Source organism: Mytilus edulis, chromosome 2 (genome assembly GCF_963676685.1).
Source record: "Mytilus edulis chromosome 2, xbMytEdul2.2, whole genome shotgun sequence".
In the NCBI taxonomy this organism is placed as follows: Eukaryota; Metazoa; Mollusca; class Bivalvia; order Mytilida; family Mytilidae; genus Mytilus; species Mytilus edulis.
The window spans coordinates 38261439-38281113 of record NC_092345.1 but is presented as its reverse complement, the minus strand read 5'-3'; the positions used below and the strand labels follow the sequence as shown (position 1 = coordinate 38281113).

The window sequence follows — 19675 nt, the reverse complement described above, 5'->3', positions numbered from 1 at the left end:
ATATGTTTTTTTAAATGTGATAAAATTTCTTTTGTTTATCCAAGATACATGTACTCTCTTTTTCAAATCATTCTTTTCTAAAAATTTATCTAAATAAATAAGGTTATTTCTCAGTGTGGGGTTCGGAGGCATGTTTCTGCTCTGCAGCTATATATATGCAATACTTTCAATTACAATATTCTTTTTGGCTCCTATAGTTGTATTGGTTGACTTTGTATATTTTGGTTAGGTCGATGACTCTTTGGCACATTCCCCAGTTCTATTCTTTATACTATGATTTGACATTTCTTTATTCAATGCAGAAAAAAACCTTTTGATCACCTTAACGTTTTTTCCCCCAGTATTAGTGCATGAATTGAAAAAGATACAAATCAAATTGATTAAGCCTAAAACCATATCTATACAACTGGTGGTCTGCAAAGAACAATAATAAATATAATGATGATTAATTAAGATTTTACTAATTTGAATTGTTTAGCATAATACTTTGAACAATGATTGAAATATTTTCTGCAATTTCTGGACCAATTTTAGGATATTGTTCTAGTATTATGGTACCAGAAAGATAGGCTTGATAGTTCTCAGATATCAAATTTGCAAGCTCTTTGGTGAGACCTGTATAAATTGCTGCATTTGGCATGTAAAGACATTCGTTTTCGGATTCAAAATAGTCAATAACAGTTGCTAATATTGAACTTTTTAAACCAACATCAGTAGCAGATTGTGGCACATCAATGGTATTGTCTGTTTGTTCCATTTCACTTGGAATTTCACTTTTTGTTTCAGAACACTGATTACATGTGCATTCCATTTCACATAAATCACAACATTCATGCTTGATATTCATTTCACTAAATTCACAACCAAAATGTTCACATAAATAGGCACGTCGACAAGTTTTTGAATTGCAATACTCTCGCATTCCATCTGTCATACCAGGAACAGCTTGTGAAATATCAGACTTGTTACAGTATAATACAAAATAGCTGTTGATGATTTACCATCTCTTCCAGCTCTACCTATTTCTTGTATGTATACTGAAATGAAAATAAATTAACATGTTTATTGTTTATATCTATCATTGTTTATGTTTGCATACATGTAAAAACATTTGTATAACACACATGTACAAATGTACATATATAAAGGTTAATTTCGATGAAGAACATTCCAAATTTTGAAAAGTTAACAAGGGTTTTTACTGGTAGATTTTTGTATAAAACAATAAATTTATACAAAATTTGATAAATGGACATTCCAATACTGTATTACAGTATTTAATTTGGGTTTTTTTGTGTGTATAAATTGATGAATTTAATTGTACATATGTATAGACATTGTATATATATATATTTGTTTATTATTTATTGTTTTTTTTTGTACCACTGAATTATGATGTTTTGAAATACATTCATGTATATATATATATATATTAAAACATATATGCAAGTTACTTGTCTGTTTGTTTTCATTTTTATCAAAAACTTGTCATTGAAGTGTACAGGTCGAAAATGAGGCTTTTTTTTTGGGTTCGGTATGATATCTGAACTGCTGAAAGCATATAGTAAGAGGACAAAATCCAATTTTCAATGAAATTCATCCTCGAGTGATCAGTTAAAATTTATATCTTATTATAGACTACTTAATTTGCAATTGTATTTGAAACATACTTTCTAGTGTTTTTGGAACTCCAGCATGAATAACCCTTCTAACATTTGGTGAATCTGTTCCCATACTAAATGCTTCGGTTGCAAAAAGCAGTTTAAGGTCACTTCCAGGACTTGCCATGTCGCTCAAAACTTTGCTCTTCATCTAGAAAATTGAAAAAATAGAAATATTTGAAAATTTATCATACTACAATAACACCAAAAAAAATTATGGGTACATGTACATTGTCAGACCGATGCAGTATTATATACGTGTATTTACAAATTATAAAAACAAAAAAAATAGTATGATTGCTGAAGTGACAACTCTTAATCTCAGACTAAACGAGTAACAGTACAGTAACATGTTTGTTGTAAATGATCTGGTTCAGTTTCAAAATTGTTGATGGTGTGGTACAAAAATGTACACCATATTACAGACAGGCTTGACAGAGCTGCCGTTCATTTTAAATCTCAATGTACATGAAACTATATATATATAGCTATATAGAATTATACTTTTACGTGTAAGCTTTGAAAGTAATTTTGGATTTGTCATATTTGATTTAAAATCTTGTTTTAAAATTAATGGTGTGATACAGTGGATGACTGGACAGACCCAGCTGAACATACATGTACATGCATAAATGGAACCTCACCTGGAAAAGAAATATATATTTTTAGCAATTTAAATGTTTTATAACTTCTTATTTCTTATTTTGATGATATGGGACAGAAATCTTTAATTTCTTTTGAATTTGAATAGTTTCTTAATGACACCAAAGAAACTTATAAGACATTTACCTCTGATGTACATGGGCTGTGAAACTGGGCAACACATTTCTCAATATTGTCCTCTTTGTCTCCATTTTTCAACGGCCTGACCACTTCCTCATACCCATAGCCACACCAGTTTATTTTTGAATAAACTATTGTCCTTTCAAAACTTGACTTGTCTGCCTGTAGTTCATTTACTAATGGTTGATAGATAAAATCATAAGATTCCTTGACAGTGTTTTTTCCACCACATCCAGCTGGTCTTTTGACCAATGACAATTTTATATTTGGTCGGTCCATTGATGATTGGATAGTCAATGCGCTCTTCATTCCAAGCTGTTTTCTTATTTCATTTTGCATTTTGGTTGTAGCAGTTGCAGTCAAAGCCAAAATTTTTGCCTTTGGAAACATTGACCTCAGTTTTACAAGTTCAGTGAATTTTTCCCTGAATCCATGACCCCATTGAACTACACAGTGTGCTTCATCCACAACTATATGTGAGATTTTACGCTGCAATTTCTCTGACTTAAAAAGTCCAAACACAGCTTTGTCAATAAACTGTTCTGGGTGACCCAAGATGAAAGAAAACTTGCAACTTTTCAATTTTTCAATGTCAGCTTGACAAGTCTCAGATAATACACCAGTTTTTAAGCAACGTACAATATCTGAGTTCAAATGTACAGCTTTATCTCCATAGCGAACTAACTGTTCCTCTATGATTGAATTCAGCGGAGAAATTACAAGAATAGATGAATTTCTGAAATACGGCAGTGTCTCAAATATTAATGATTTTCCATATCCTGTTGGTAGAACGGCTAATGTGTCCCGAATCAACGCTTCTCTGATACACAGAAACTGAGCTGGTTTCAAAATTCTAAATTCAGTGCCCCTTAATTTGTTAATGGTTGCCAAAACGAACTTTATTTCATTCACGAGTCTAATTTTCTTTTCAAAGTCAGCCTTGTTTATCTAGGACGCTACGTATCGGAATATCTCTAGAGTCACTGAAAAATCAATTGACCAATGCGATGGTCTAATCAGCCGATATCAATTTACCACTGACCCGTTGTTTGTGTCGAAGTATCAATCAGCGGGTGGCCAGTTAACTTGTAGAAAGGCTATAATATTGCCAATAATTAAGAAGTTCCGGGTCGAGTCCGCTACCGATACCAATAGTATATTCACCTGTTACCTATTACCTTATCTGTACGTTCCGCATCTGACAGGCGCACAACCAAACGTTGTATTCAGGATTAATATGCTATATACACGGGTCATATTAAACCACAGGGTTGACACTACTAAATTGTCAAATTGTTACCAATTGTAGTATTTTAATCAATAAGACTTTCTAAGATAACAATACGAATACTAAAAATCTGGACTAAAAATAAGGCGTATAGGTACAGTTTTCAATTTGTTAGTGGGCATGACGTAAAACAGCGAAGTAAAGAATTCAACTTTATTTATAACTTATATAGGACAATGCTGTTGATTAAAAAAATACTCCATTCCAGGACCTTTTGTTTTCCAAATAATTAATATTATTGTTTCAGTTCGACGGGTTCAAACAGAAAGACTTGAAAGCAGAGAAAAACTGTGTATCTTATAATCGGCATGACTTTATCAGATGACAATACTAATACTAAAATAAGGCTTGCGCATAGTTACTTTAATTCAGTCACGGACCCGTGATATCACGGGTGTGTTCTAGTATAAACAAAAATTATTCAAGGTAATCTTATAACTCATACTACACTCTTTATTGTGCTAAATATTTCGCCAAGCTTTGGTCTTTTAGTCTTAACGGAAATTACAGGTTTGCGAAGAAACATTTATTACGGCCAGTACGATCACTATGGTAGTCTCAATTAAGTTGGTAGTGCAATATGTATTAAAGATAATGATATTAAAGAAATATAAAAAATCTGATAAAGTAGTAAAAGCTATAGGTATACATAAAAAAAACTGGCTAGACGAAACAAATATTTTGGAGAATTTAGGAATAGTCCTTGGAAATTCATTATCAAATCACTATCCAATAAATAACTCAATAATATTTGTTTAAACTTTAATAATACTTGCGTATAAAGATAATTTCGGAAGTTGCTGCGTTTAGAAATATAAAAAAAGCACTCTTGTTCAAATCTGATGAAAATCGAATGGAAAATCGTATCGTGTGAACAGAATGCTGTACGATTTACCTGTGCGACAGTGTCAAGTCGAATAGAAAATCGAACGGAAAATCGTATCGTGTGAATGCACCTTTACATGAGGTGGGACAGACGGATGAACGAACAGACGAACGGACGAACAAACGAACGGACGCACAGATCAGAAAACATAATGCCCATGAATGGAGCATAAAAAACACTAATCAAACATATGAATATCCGGTAATCGAGCCAGTGTGTATGGTTCCAGAGGAAGCAGATTAAAATCTCAGTTTGTCTTTATATATGAATAACATCACTGTATATACAAATTGACAAGGTTCCCCTCAGTGGTGGACCCAAGGGAGGGGGGGGGGTCCGGGGGTTGGAACCCCGTTTTTATTTACCGATCAGTGCATTTGAATGGGGACACATAGTTTGAACCCCCTTTACCCTGGGTTGGGACCCACCTTTTTTTTAAACGGCTTAATCCGCACCTGCCCCTTGTGATACGCTATACCACGGCTGGTAATCTACACACGCAGAACATTTGGTTCTGCAATGAAAACCGTGAGAGGATTTTCCGGTTGTGCTTGAGTGGAGTAATTGTCACCGCTTCAAAAGGTATGTACATTTCTAAATCTCAATTATCTTATTCAACTGATCAAAATATTAAAAATCGGAGAATGCTATGCTGTGGTGAATACTTTAACGAAGAGATACATGTATCATTTACTGTTGTACGTAGAGTTGAACTCCTACAAAATCAGTTGTCCCACGATAAATTGCCTAAAAAACTGACATTTCAATTTTGAAATGGTTCTATTTACAGACCTACAAGTTCAAATTTAGGTTTTTTTTTCGGGCAATGGGTATGAATGTTGTTTTTGGCGGCGTGTGCGCTGTCCTGTGTTGATAGACGTCTTAATAATTCCAAAAACAATATTTTTCCATGAAGTCATGCGTGAGGGGATCGGTTCTGATTGAGGACATCGTGAATGCGTGAGGGGAAGTACAAACATTTTTTTTTAATCTTTGGCTTTGTGACTTTTGTTGACTCAATAAATGTGATCAAATCAATGCTGATTAAAAAGCACAGATTTATCCTTATACTTTAATAGATGTAAACTGATCACTGATTCAATGAAATAAACCTATTAATTATTTGTTCAATTTCAGAAAATGCCATTGTTCAAAGGAAAAAGGAAAACAGGACTGAAATTGACTCTCTACAAAAAGCCATGGAGATACAATTTATTCCCGCCCTAGAAGCGAACGTTACCCTCTGGGAGTAGTCCTGTCGTCAAATATACGTCACAGAGATCACCAAATATATCTAAGAAAATTATATCGCCGATGAAAACTTCGACACCTATTAGACGAAATCTGTTCGCCCAAAATCACCAAATATTCGAAACAACAAAGGCAGATATACAGAATTTATTATTCACCAACATCGATGTGGGCAAATAATCGGTCTAGTTTTTACTTGTAGCAAGAAAACAAAATCGTTGACAACATTTTTTGTCTTTATTCTTCGTGAAACATATTATCAAACCTAGGTTCCTACAATTATTTCAAAATCAAATCTCATAAACTTTTTTAAGCACACTCACATATGTGTTTTTTCATGAACAATGTAGCCAAATTTAAGTAAGTTTCAAGGACTCATAGCTTGAATATAAAGAAATGATTTGTACCTCCCCTCACGCATTCACGATGTCCTCAATCAGAACCGATCCCCTCACGCATGACTTAATGAAAAAATGTAGTTTTTGGAATTATTAAGACGTCTATCAACACAGGACAGCGCACACGCCGCCAAAATCAACATTCATACCCATTGCCCGAAAAAAACCTAAATTTGAACTTGAAGGTCTGTAAATAGAACCATTTCAAAATTGAAATGTCAGTTTTTTAGGCAATTTATCGTGGGACAACTGCTTTTGTAGGAGTTCAACTCTACGTACAACAGTAAATGATACATGTATCTCTTCGTTCAAGTATTCACCACAGCATAGCATTCTCCGATTTTTAATATTTTGATCAGTTGAATAAGATAATTGAGATTTAGAAATGTACATACCTTTTGAAGCGGTGACAATTACTCCACTCAAGCACAACCGGAAAATCCTCTCACGGTTTTCATTGCAGAACCAAATGTTCTGCGTGTGTAGATTACCAGCCGTGTATACGCACAAGACTATTTTAATGATCTATTTTGCGGGAGATCGCCTTTACTAGTTTGGTCGTAGTATTTTAAAATTTTACTTGCAAGACAAAATAGAAGACAAATCAAAGACGATATAATATCAATTGGTGTACATCCATTGGCATTGTTATAAAGTGCATTTATTATATGTCATTACAAGGAATTCCAGAAATAAAAAAAATCTTTTGGCTTTTAGTTGGAGGCTTTGCAGCAGACTTTTTATTTTATTATACTTGTAAGGTGTCATTTGATCGCGCTTTTGTTGCATGTTTTCCTCACTTTTTCATGTGCATGTCTTGTTGTATATGTTCATTTTAAAAATTATACCCTCTACCGTAAAAAAAGATATATATGGTGAACTTTGTATTTAAAACACGTCTTATTTTCTCCTACCTATAGGATAGTACTCTCATATAAATACGTTTAATATCAACACCATTAATCATTTCAACTGATACAAAAAAAGTAGTTATACAAATACGGTTATTTCGTAGAATTGACGATCATCCGTTAAAAGTTACAGTCATCGTTTAGAAATTACGGTCATCCTTTACAAGTTACGGTCATCTTTTAACCAAGTACGGCCACCCTTGTTATGAATTGCTGATTCTGTTACGGTCATCTCGAATGTGATTTACGGTCATCTTAGCGATTTTTTTAAATCGAATTTCCTGTTTCATGCACATTTCTCGGAAGTAATTTGTGATTTCCGTGTGAATCTTTTATAAATTTACATCGTATCAATGTCTCCTTTGTAAAGAAAATGATATAGAAACACTGTAACAGACAATACATATACTGACCTATTTTTTCATCCGACATCTTGGGATGACCGTGAATGCAGTTACGGTCATCAGCTTTACCCCAGTGATTTATCAAACATGCAAAACTACTGTATTTACTACTAAACATATGATAAACAATTATAAACATATCAATATCAAACATTTGATTTAACGACCAAAGTAAATTAAAACCAAACTAATATTATTGCATATGCACATTAATTTCGCTGTTCAACAACCTGTCGATACCTGTATTACGGCACTGCACAAGGTCATGTTTTCCCCCGACTTTATACAATTTGCAATTACTTTATGAAACAGGTAACATTCAATTAAATATATAAATACAAATGTATGTGTTGCAGTAATTTATTTAAATGAGAACAGGTTTTTACTCTACCGATAGAATTTTAAACTAATTCAGGTTAATTAGTTGGTTCGACGTTCATCTGACTGTCTTGGCGATAATAGTTTTATCTTTAGGATACTTAACTTTTCTGCGTACCACTTGCTTTTTTATAGTGTTTTTGTGTGGGTGTTTTTTTGTTTTTTTTTACGGGGGACGGGATATGATTTAGATTTTTTCTGAAAAAAATTTCTTTCTGAATGGTTAAATAAATGATTTCTTAAACAGATTATGTTGCGCCCATTGCCTTAATTCATCTAATACGGTCGGAACATATCCATTTATGGATACACATACATTGGCAAGTGAAAAGTGCTTTGGGTGTACTAATGTATCAAGAGCTATTCAATTCATTTTATAACTAAAAGTCAGCATATATATGTTACAGACATTTTCTAAATTTAGGCATTTTGTAAAGTTTCCGAATGACAAGAGTTATCTCCCATTTCGTCTTGTGTCTGAAAAACGACATGTTTGCCAGTTACGTTGCTTTCGCCGGGAAATTTGAAAATTCTGACCCGAATACAATATTATTTTTTATCTAAAGTAGGGAAGGCAATTCAAGATGGCGACTTAGATCCCTTTAGTTTTTTTCAGTATACGGATATGGATAGTAAACTGCACATTGCTGGAAAACAAAGAAATAATGTTGTTAACGTCAAATACGTGAATAATGTAATACAAATAGACAGGAAATACTAAAAAAAAATTAAAAAACATTGATTAACAAAATTTAAATCTGCTAACCGAGTAAAAAAAATAATTAAAAAACATTGATTAACAAAATTTAAGTCTGCTAACCGAGTCCCTGTGGTAAAAGCTTGTTTAGCACTTGAACCACATTTGGAAAAACCTGGATTATCACTAATTAAGCACTTCCATTACCATTTCTGATTAAACACCACATTTAACATTCAACAACTTTGAGTTTCGCAATTAACACACACGTCGCACATCCATATCATCTTTTTTCATATGTTCCCAGAAGATTCAAAGTACATTATCATGATAGTTTGAGTTGTATCGTTTGGCATATAGCTTTTAACGGACTGAATCAGATCTGCCATAACGGGTGAGGCATATATAAGTGAAGTATACTTGAGGCAGTGAATATATTTACATCACAACCATAAACCGCTTTGAATCGCAAAACCCACGCTATAGATGGACAAGTGGCAGTCGTAATTCCTGTCCTTATACAGATTAATCCACTGCAGAAATAACCAATATGAATTAGAGCAAAATTATTTTCGTCTTAAACATGCAAGAAATATGTGCTACTAAAAGCAAACAAACAACAATCAGCCAATTATAAACAAACCTCTTTTATATAACCTACCGAATTAGACTATTTACCGGATTTGTTATCACATAAGCAACACGACGGGTGCAACATGTTGAACAGGATTTGCTTACCCTTCCGGAGCACCTGAGATCACCCCTAGTTTTTGGTGGGGTTCGTGTTGCTTATTCTTTAGTTTTCTATGTTGTGTCATGTGTACTATTGTTTGTCTGTTTGTCTTTTTTAAATTTTAGCCATGGCGTTGTCAGTTTATTTTCGATTTATGAGTTTGTCTGTCCCTCTTGTATCTTTCGTCCATCTTTTATAGCCTAGTCAATTTAGCTCTAAAATCACTTAACCTCCAACTAATTGCAACACAAGCTTTTTTAGTGCAAATTATAATAGACTTGCCTGTACTTGACAACATACTAAAATTATACATTGATACAATTTGCGGAAAAGGTTATTTTGGGTGAAATATGCGGTTTTTAGAGAATAAATGCAGAAAACTGGAAAAAAATTTATTATTTATTGTTGCATTTTTAGACCTAAATCTAGTGGAAGACAGGAAACCTTATCGTAATAGACTATTATGTAGTCCTTTAGCTATTATTATTCATATTAAAGTAATTTTGAGGTGAAATGAGTGATTTTTAGTGAAAAAAACGTCGAAAACTGGAAACGCAGAAAATCTCCGTTGTTAATGGTTAATAAAATTAATCCTTTATTTATCAGTATAAATAATTGGGTAATTTAGTTGAATATATGTATTGAGACACCATTAACTGGAAATGAAAAAAAAACATTGGTTAAAACTTTTGAATTAGGATATAAATTATAGCATACATTTATGTATTCCTCTTGTTTTCGATATCAATAATAACCGATTTGTCGTGTGACATATTATGTTTTACGAACTAATTAAAAAATAAGAATGTGTCCATAGTACATGGATGCCCCCACCGCACTATCATTTCCTATGTCCAGTGGACCGCGAAATGTGGGCCAAAACTGTAATTTGGCATTAAAATAAGAAAGATCATATCACAGGGGGCATGTGTACTAAGTTTCAAGTTGATTGGACTTCAACTTCACAACTTCATCAAAAACTACCTTGACCAAAAACTTTAATAGAAGCAGGACAGACGGACGAACGAATGAATGAACGGACGCACAGACTGAAAAAAAACATGATACCCTTAGTGAGGTGTATAACAAATGAAAACTTAAAATTTTTGTTTAATATTTCCAGCTTGAATTTTAAAAACGCAAAATTGAGAATGGAATCAAGAAATGTGTCAAAGAGAAAACAAGGCCCCTATAATCGGTCTTCGACATAGCAAGTAAATCCGGCATACGAAGGTGGGCTTCAGCTGACCCCCTTAATTATTTTGTACACTCGTTCGGCAAAATTTAAACCACCCTTGAAACTCCAATACAGACACATGAACCAAAATTATCAACAACAAAAAACATAAATGGAAGACAAACTTAGGCTAGAGGTTCCTGACTTGGGATAAGTGAAATAATGTGGCTGAGAGAAAAAACATGTTGTGTGAGAACTCAACCCTCCCATAGTTTCCCTAGACAATTCAGAATAAATAAACACACAGTAAAACTCAGTTTTATAGAAGTGCATGTTGTGGAAGTTTGAAATTGTTATCTTATGTAACTGTTATGTATTTATAATAGTTTAATATGTAGGTAAAATAAACAAAACAAAAATGATTGTGTTAAAAAATAACTGTGAATCAGTTTGGTTACTGCCTTTGATTTTGTCATATTAATTGCTGGAAGAGTTATTTTTCTAGTGTCATTGCATCGTCATTGATTGTAGTCCTTTTTTGTGTATTTTTCATTAGCTACTTTTTCAACATTTGAATTGCATAAAGTCACAGTTAAACACAACCCAATTTTACTTAGCAAGCTCTGTCAATCTCAAGTTTTAATTTCAGATATGTAAGCTTTTAATTTTTTTTTAACATACAGTTGTTCACTGAATTAGCATGCAATGTAGATATTGTTTAAGGCAATTTCAAGGGAAGCTTTGTCAATTTGATTATAATTTTACCTCAAGAGCTTGAATTTAAATAGTGATGGTACCAAAGTTGTCCAATTTTGAATGTTGAAAATGAGATAAGCCGACTGTTGAATGAATTGATGGGATCACTTCCTGGAAGAAGTGTTAATAGTAACCACGCCTTTTGTGTGTACCCTGTATGTGGTGGTCTGAAACATTAATCAAAGGATAATGACAAAGAACTAACATGGGTTGTCTGCTGTATGAAATATTATGGTCAAAGATATATATGTATATAAAGAAAAGTATTACCAAGTTCCTTCTTGAAGATATCTCATTGAAATAATTTAATAAAAGGAAATCAGCTTTAGCCTAAGAACTGTAAAAAAGTGGGCGACTTATGGCCAAAGATAGTCATGTCTAATCTGAAATGTTTGTTAGTTGTTTATGTTGCTTTCTATTTTTCTCTGGTATATATGTTTCACTTCACTGTTTTGAATCTGTAATTCCCCCCCCCCCCCAAAAAAAAAAAAATGTTTGTTAATTGAGAAAGCTATTTGTCATCCTGTCATTTTGACAAAATAATCATAAATTTACTATATAATACAGAGTGTGTACATGTACTTAAGGTTTATGTACCCTTCTGTAGCCATTTTTGTACGAACTTTTCAAACTTCAATTGTATCAAAACTACAGATATAATGAATAATAGAGATAGGCCATTTTGTACATATTCCAAGGGGAAACTTGATGCAAAGCATTATTTTTTTACTGTTCCATTGCATTTAAAAGAAAAAGAGGACTTTGTGGCAAATAAATCAAGATTTTTATAGAAAATTCACAGCTTTTATCCTTGTACTCTCATATTTGGCAATTTGATGACTGATAGATATAGGATTATTGCATGCAGTGCTAGCATTGATTTCCTTAAAACAAGTTTATAAATATAGTTATTGGTTAAGACAAGTATAAATATGGCCAAAATCAAGTACACCTTTTAGGGTGCGCTCGACTTTAGTGACTCAGCACGAGGTGTTTGGGAATTTACAGGTTACTTAGAACTTTTTGTAAAAAATAAACACTAGCACATCATAGAAAATCAAGTGAGTAATTTATATTTCAAAAATCTCTGTATTACAGGCTGTGGATTTTCTATAAAAATCTTGATTTATTTGCCACAAAATCCTCCTTTTCTATCAAATGCAATGAAACAGTAAAAAATAATGCTTTGCATCAAGTTTCCCCTTGGAACATGTACTAAATGGCCTATCTCTATTATTTATTATATCTTTAGTTTTGATACAATTGATGTTTGAAAAATTCGTACAAAAATGGCTACAGAAGGGTACATAAACCTTAACGTATTTTCACTAAAACAAACACATCAAATGACATGTACAAACCTTACAAGCTGGGTTTTGGAGAATAAATTAATACTACTGAACTATAAGTTATTTTCTTTGCATATATATATTATGTTGTTCGACCTGCTAGTCAAATGCGTTTTGTTAAAATATACTTTTTCTCGTTCAAAACTATATAATCACAGTAAAAAATAGATATTTTTAAAAATAACCGTAACAGAATAACTTGATATCTGACCTCGATACAAAGCATTCCTGGGATACTTTATAGAATAGAATGTTTTAAAAGTTAATCCGAAATGCATTGCTGATAAATAAAAAAAAAATTCAGTCATGTAAAATTTCGTTTAAGTTTTCCATGATCCGACATATCACTGAGTTTTCATAAAATTAATTTCAACTGTCTCAATTAATGATAACGTTTCAGGTGATTCCAGTTTAATGTTCATTTAAAGAGAGCCGTGGTGTAGTGGTCAGTGCATCGGACTACTGACCAACACTTCCTGGTTCGATCCCCGCTCCGGGGAGAAAATTTCAGGGACTGGATTTTTGGCTCTCCCTTGACATCATTTGCAAGTATGGTCTTGAAGAAACGATTATAGTCCGTCAGAAGGGGACGATAAATGGCTGACCCGTGTTTTAAGAGAGAGCCATATCTCTAGCACGTAAAATACACCCTTGTAGATTTCGAAAAAGAGTAGGCTAACGCCGCTACAAGGCAGCACTCGCACCCACAAAAGTTGAAAGGGATTAATATAAGTTGCAATAACTTGTTCCCAATCCACTATAAATAAATTTGTTTAAAACTAATGTTCATTCGAAATGTCATTACTGCAATGAGTGCAGGCGGGTTATGAAACATGACTGTTTCCATTCAAAATTAAACGTTAAAATATCAAATTAAAGTGACAAAATATGTGAAAAAACAATGTTCAGGATGATTCATTTGTGTCATCAGATATATCGGTTGATACGGCATGGATATTATATTAATTGTTACTTACATTTTGACACAATGGGATTTTCATCGTGCACTACGCTTCTCACATATCTATCTAAATGATCAGATCTAAGATTTATCTAGTAACCCATCTCTACTATTAAAATCACCACAAACAAGTAGATTTACCTTATCTCTATTTCTTAAAAAAACAATAGTTCTATTATTTCAAAACAGTCACAGTAATTTACATTATAATATGAAGACTTCTCACGGGGTATGTACACAAAACACATCAGTATCATATTGAAAAAAACTCCTTTTTTTTACTTTATCAATAAAATACCATTTTCAATTTCTTTGTCTATTTCAATCCCTTTCTTAATATATGGTTTACAGTAAAACATATTCCGTTCTCGTTTCTAACCCCTATATTATTACATCTACCAAACGACCATAATTTTCAAAATTATTGAAGTGTGGCTTATTACTGCCCTTTAACCCTGATTAACAAATTAAGAAAGTCATTGTCATCAATACAAGAAACAAAACTATGAATGTTCCAACTTTCGAGAATGTTCTCTGCGTGTATTCTATGGACCTACATTATACTTTACCTGCTACGAACAGTTTGTCTCTCACAAAGTATGCCTTTATAATTTTTCTTTGAGTTCTCTAAGTTTCGGCAGTAGATATTTTCTTCATTTCAAAATTTCAACTGGCAATTGTTCGGAAATACCATAATTAGTGTCTTTTTGATTAACGGTGCTCTTACGAATCCCATTTATTACTTTGGACCCTCAAAATAGTTTGTAAACTTCACCAATATAGGGCGCATTCTGTTCCCCTCTTTTCCAGTTCTGGAAGCACTTTTTAGATTTATTTTCCTCCCATTTTCTACTAAATTTCGTTCATTCAGATATTTGTTTGTTGAAACGTTTTACATTTCTAATTGTGAATTGATTTATCATTAACTTCTTTGATTTCATTGTCAAGTTTTAATATTTTTGTTCTCTCTGATCATCTTCGCTATCACTGAAATGTTGTGTAGCCTGTTCAACATCACCCAATCTCTGGCTTTAAATCTGTGTATCATATTCAACTCGGATATATAATGGGAATTGCGCAAACCAATCGCAATATAAATTTGAGCACTCAGTTATTTTTTTTATCTGTATGCATTTAATTTTCTGTCATATCTTTATATTTTGTTTCTTGCATGGATGCCTTTTCATGTTCTCAACTCGTTGTTGAAGCTGTCTGTACTCATGGTAGATGTTGTAAAGATAAATCTAAAGTCCATTTTCCATAGAAGTTTATGAATATCCGAATATAGTAGTTAATTTTGTTATGATTATTGTAAAATATTAAAATATTAAGTTTTTTTGTGAGATGTAAAGATTCGAAATCCTAGTAAATTGAAACCTTGCAATTAAGTATTTTTAATGAACGACTGTTTAAAAATTTAGATATTAAGCTAACTTACGTTACATGTAATTTTCATAAATGCAATGACTGATCAAACCTGTGAGATAGATAATGCACGTATTCTCTATAATACAGTCGACAGACACACATATGACACCCTTTTCTGCCATTGAAGCACACCAACAACACCTTCTTTGTACACATGGCAGTAAAAGAAATAATTTAAAAACTCAAACACAAATTCAAATTTGCCGACAGCCCGTCGTACGTGATGGACGCCAGATATAATTGTATAATACATCTATAATCGTGACATATAAATCAGTAATCAATTTGCATTTTCATTTACCAATCATTTCATTATGTACACAACACAGCAAAATATTGTATACTGTACGTTTAATAAAATTACCCCTCATTGATAGCCAAGGCCGACCAGGAAAAAAAACCGTATTACGGAAACCTGTGCCCGAATCGATGCTCGAGCCTAGTATCTCAGGATAATGACTTCGGACCTCGTCAGTTCAAAATCAGTTTACGAAAATTGACACAGTCAATACGACGACTAGAATTGAAGCTACCACAGACAACAACATCTTATATATGACCACAACTCAGTCCTCTGATTGGATAGATTTTCTTCGGCCTACCGAAAATTGACAATGCCCATATCGACAATACAACACTGTCCCGCTTTACTGATCGAAACGCGGGAAAATATTAGTATACATCACAATTTTAATTATATTCTATAATTATTGGGAATAAATTCAGTCTCAACAATTAAACAATTAGGAGATAACTGTATTGTATTTTAAGCTCCGACGGCATCAATTGGGGATTTGATGGTCGCAAATTAAGTTTACTGGCGACGCGTTAGCGGAGACAGTAAACGGGTATTTGCGACCATCAAATCCCAAATTGATGCCGTCGGAGCTTAAAATACAATATTGTTATCTCCATTCTAATGAAACTGACAGAAAACAACGTTAAAACATGTATTTAAAATCTGTCATATGCCGTCTGCGCTTGCGCGTATGTCCCATAGCATCAATTGTCAATTGATGCCATGTAAGAAAGTGACGTTATCCAATCAAAATGAACGTTACAAACGTTGTTGCATTAGAATGAATATTCTCTTAGTATCTATAAATGAAATTAGATATTTTGTTAACAGAAAAATCCTTTTGTTTGATTATCTTTCTGCTTTTCGACCATGTGTTCCGGACCTTAGATAAAAAAAAACCCAAAAAACAGAAATATCGTTTTCTTAATTTTCTTCATGCTTTCCGATATTATCTCATGCTATGGTCAAAATGCTAAATATCAAATGATAAACAATAAGAAATAATCAGAAACAATCAGTTGTATGATTCTGGGTCATTGAATATCAATAAACTATACACAGGTTTATTAAATACTACACACATAACGCGTAGAGGGACCGTCTTAAAGCATAACTTATATAATTGCGTGATCATTGTACTTGATTTTTAATAAGCATTACCATTAAAAGCAAACAGGTTCTAACATAAGAATGCTTTTTAGAATGAAACCTAGTCTTTATTGTTTACTTTCAAATCTAAAAATTAACTCTACCGCATTGTTAAATTGTTAAAATATACAATGTCATGTGGTAGCCTATCCATAAAGGCATTAACAACTTCTGTATAAATGATGGAAAACTTTCGAGACGTTTCGAGAATCGTGATTCCGGAGATATCGAGTGGCTAATAGACACTTCCAAAACTCGCCAATATATTAATTAGCGTGCACCCCTTACGATGACCTAGCTATAGATGTTAATTTAAAAGATGGACGAAAGATCCCAGAGGGACAGTCAAACTCATAAATCGACAATAAATTGACAACGCCATGGCTAAAAATGAAAAGGACAAACAGACAAACAATAGTACACATACCACAACATAGAAGACTAAAGAATAAACAACATGAACCCCATCAAAAACTAGGGTCGATCTCAGGTGCTCTGGAAGGGTAATCAGATCCTGCTCCACATGTTGAGTGTTATTTGGTCTTCTGTGATGAGTTATCTCATTTGCAAACATACCACGTATGCTTTATTTTATAAATGCAATAATATAAAGTGGTTTTGGATATACCCGTTGAAATTAAGATGAAACGACAACACATTGTATTAAAATGTAATTGATCGAGTCAATAACTTCGCAAAGTTATATTTTATATTATAAAAATGTTTGCTTTTTACGGTTCTATAGATATTAAAATGATCTCCGGATCATTGGATACTTTTTACTGTGTAGTAATATTATGTAATGAATTATATGACCCTGAAATACAAATAAATAGTACGAAGAAAGATAACTCTATTTAAGATTTTCGAAGAATTATTATAGTTGTTTATAAAATTAGTGCTTTAAATTTCAAATTTTCTTGTGTTTTATCCCGATATATGGGTTATTTAATTTGTTATCTATTTGAAAAATAATATCTGTTTAAATTTGTTATTTAAAAGGTTTAAATCTAGTTTCTCCTCGTTAAACTTTTAGTGTACATATACCTTTATTTTTTAACAAAACAACTAATGTAAGACAGCTTAACTGGAAGGACAAGGTGCAATAAGGGTCGTATTTGGCCCCCTATTTTGTCAAAAATAATTTTCATCTTATAAATGAACTGAGCAACATAAAATATCTTTGTATATCTGTTCTTCGGTACCACATGCCTAATTTGTCTTCTAGTATGGCAGAAACCTGAATTTGGGTTGGCTAAAGTGTGTTGATAAAATCAAAAGATAGAAAAATGCTCATTTGTCGACTGCAATCCTTCGTATTTAAAAGCCTCCACCAACGTGAGCCACAGTAATAATTAGTGATAAAGATGGCATACAAACGGGGTTTTCCGAATATGAAAAGAAATTATTGGCTCACGTTGGCGGAGGTGCTCAAAAATTAAAAAAAAATCTCGTTAAAAAACAATAATTTGCTTCAAATAGTAGTATCGGATCGAAATCGGAGAAAGGGCTGAAAATATCCGCATTCGGCTGTTACGGCAAGACACCCTCAACTAAAGCAAGAACACTTTGATAGGTGCTCATGGTTTTCAGTTAAAGATTTTGTCATCATTCAGTTTAAAATTGTATTTTTTATATCTTTATATCAAGGTGGATTGTGTTTTATCGATTTAAATCAACACCTTACATAGTGAAAACATATGCACTCAGCACATACGATAAACAGGCGTTCTGCAATTGTCCCCTGGTTGATTCACATCATAAAATAAAGCGAAAAAAGTTTTAATAATTTTGAAAATTATTTTTCCTTTTTGGGGTTCTTTGGAATAATGTGTGAATTCGGGACAGGATACATAAGGAGGTGGAAAGGGGGTACCTTTCTCCTTTCTCCCGCCCCTCTGCTTCCACCTCCTTCCTTAACAACCGTCTTTTTTCAGATCAATCGATTTTAATACTTAATATATGACCATATGTAGGTGGCATAAGTCTTTATTAAAGCATATACTGATTTTACGAACAAGGCCTGCCTCCGACTCGTACGCAAATTAATACACAATATTGGAATGTTGTCAATGGTGCATTGTGCATGCCCCAATGTCAAGAAACTCATTTTTGATATATATGGTCATGTATGAGGAGTATGAAATTAGACATAGTTTTTTATTGCGTCATCTCTATTTTTCCCTGTCCTCGAGAACACCTTACTTTGTATGGGCAAGTGAATAAGGTAAATATTTTAAGGTGACCTGGAAAACGCGTAAAGAACATGTAATATTGTTAAGAGGAGGGAGTGTATCTCTCTGACATTGTCAGCATCCCTTTTTTTTTTTTAGATTTGTAGAAGATCGCCAAATACTTAGAGGAAACAGATACCCACATGTGAAGGCATAAGACAAGAAAACTAATGAACCTGTGTACATATATCTGGCCTTAGATATTTGTCTAAGTTTTGCTATAAAATATAATATAATATGTACGGGTTTATTTCAATTTTGCAATTGATCAATTGTGCGTGGTTCTGTAAGTGACGGGTCTTCAGCTGTTTCGTTGATTCTAATGTCGGTAACAGACAGATCTATCGATGCATAATTAGGGGGGATATTGTTTTGATACATGTTGAGAGGCAACGTACATTTGTACCTGCATTAAACTTCGTTGTATCGGCTTTTACGCTTCGCTGTTGTACTCCTTTTCCATATCTCTCCCTAAATTCAAAAAATAGTTTCACGTCTTCTTTAGAAACACTGGACGGCCTGTCACGTTGAAACTTTGGAAACTGTTCAAGGGATAGATACTGTTTTGGACTCTCATACCCTGACGTTTTCTTTGATGGGAAATAATGATATCCACAAAGCGATACTCTCTTAACACACTCAACGACACCTCTGAGAAAATCGCTTGCACAGTCAATAACTGATGGTGTTTCTGTTTTTAACCGCAACATACTGTACAATTGTTCATTAACTAACGTAAGAGCTGAATTAATATCAACTTTCTCCAAGAATTTTGATTATATATCAGTAATTTGCTCGGAAAGAGACTCCAACATTGTTCGAAGCATATGAACTGACTGTAGGTCCTTGCAAGCAGTTAATTTTTAAATGTAAAAGTGTCTTGGCTTCCGATGTGCAGTTTTCAAAGAAACTTTCAACGTCTTTCAACTTAGA

General features: G+C 33.1%; 1 protein-coding gene across 1 annotated transcript; it reads right to left on the bottom strand.

The window, feature by feature from the left end:
• Positions 1-930: 930 nt before the first annotated feature.
• On the bottom strand, positions 931-19452 carry LOC139510840 (putative ATP-dependent DNA helicase Q1). The gene is made up of 4 exons (XM_071297378.1): positions 19141-19452; positions 2451-3392; positions 1671-1812; positions 931-1037 (listed from the first exon to the last, which is right to left on the bottom strand). The coding sequence occupies exons 1-4, from the start codon at positions 19450-19452 to the stop codon at positions 931-933; spliced, it is 1503 nt and encodes a 500-aa protein (XP_071153479.1).
• Positions 19453-19675: the final 223 nt, after the last annotated feature.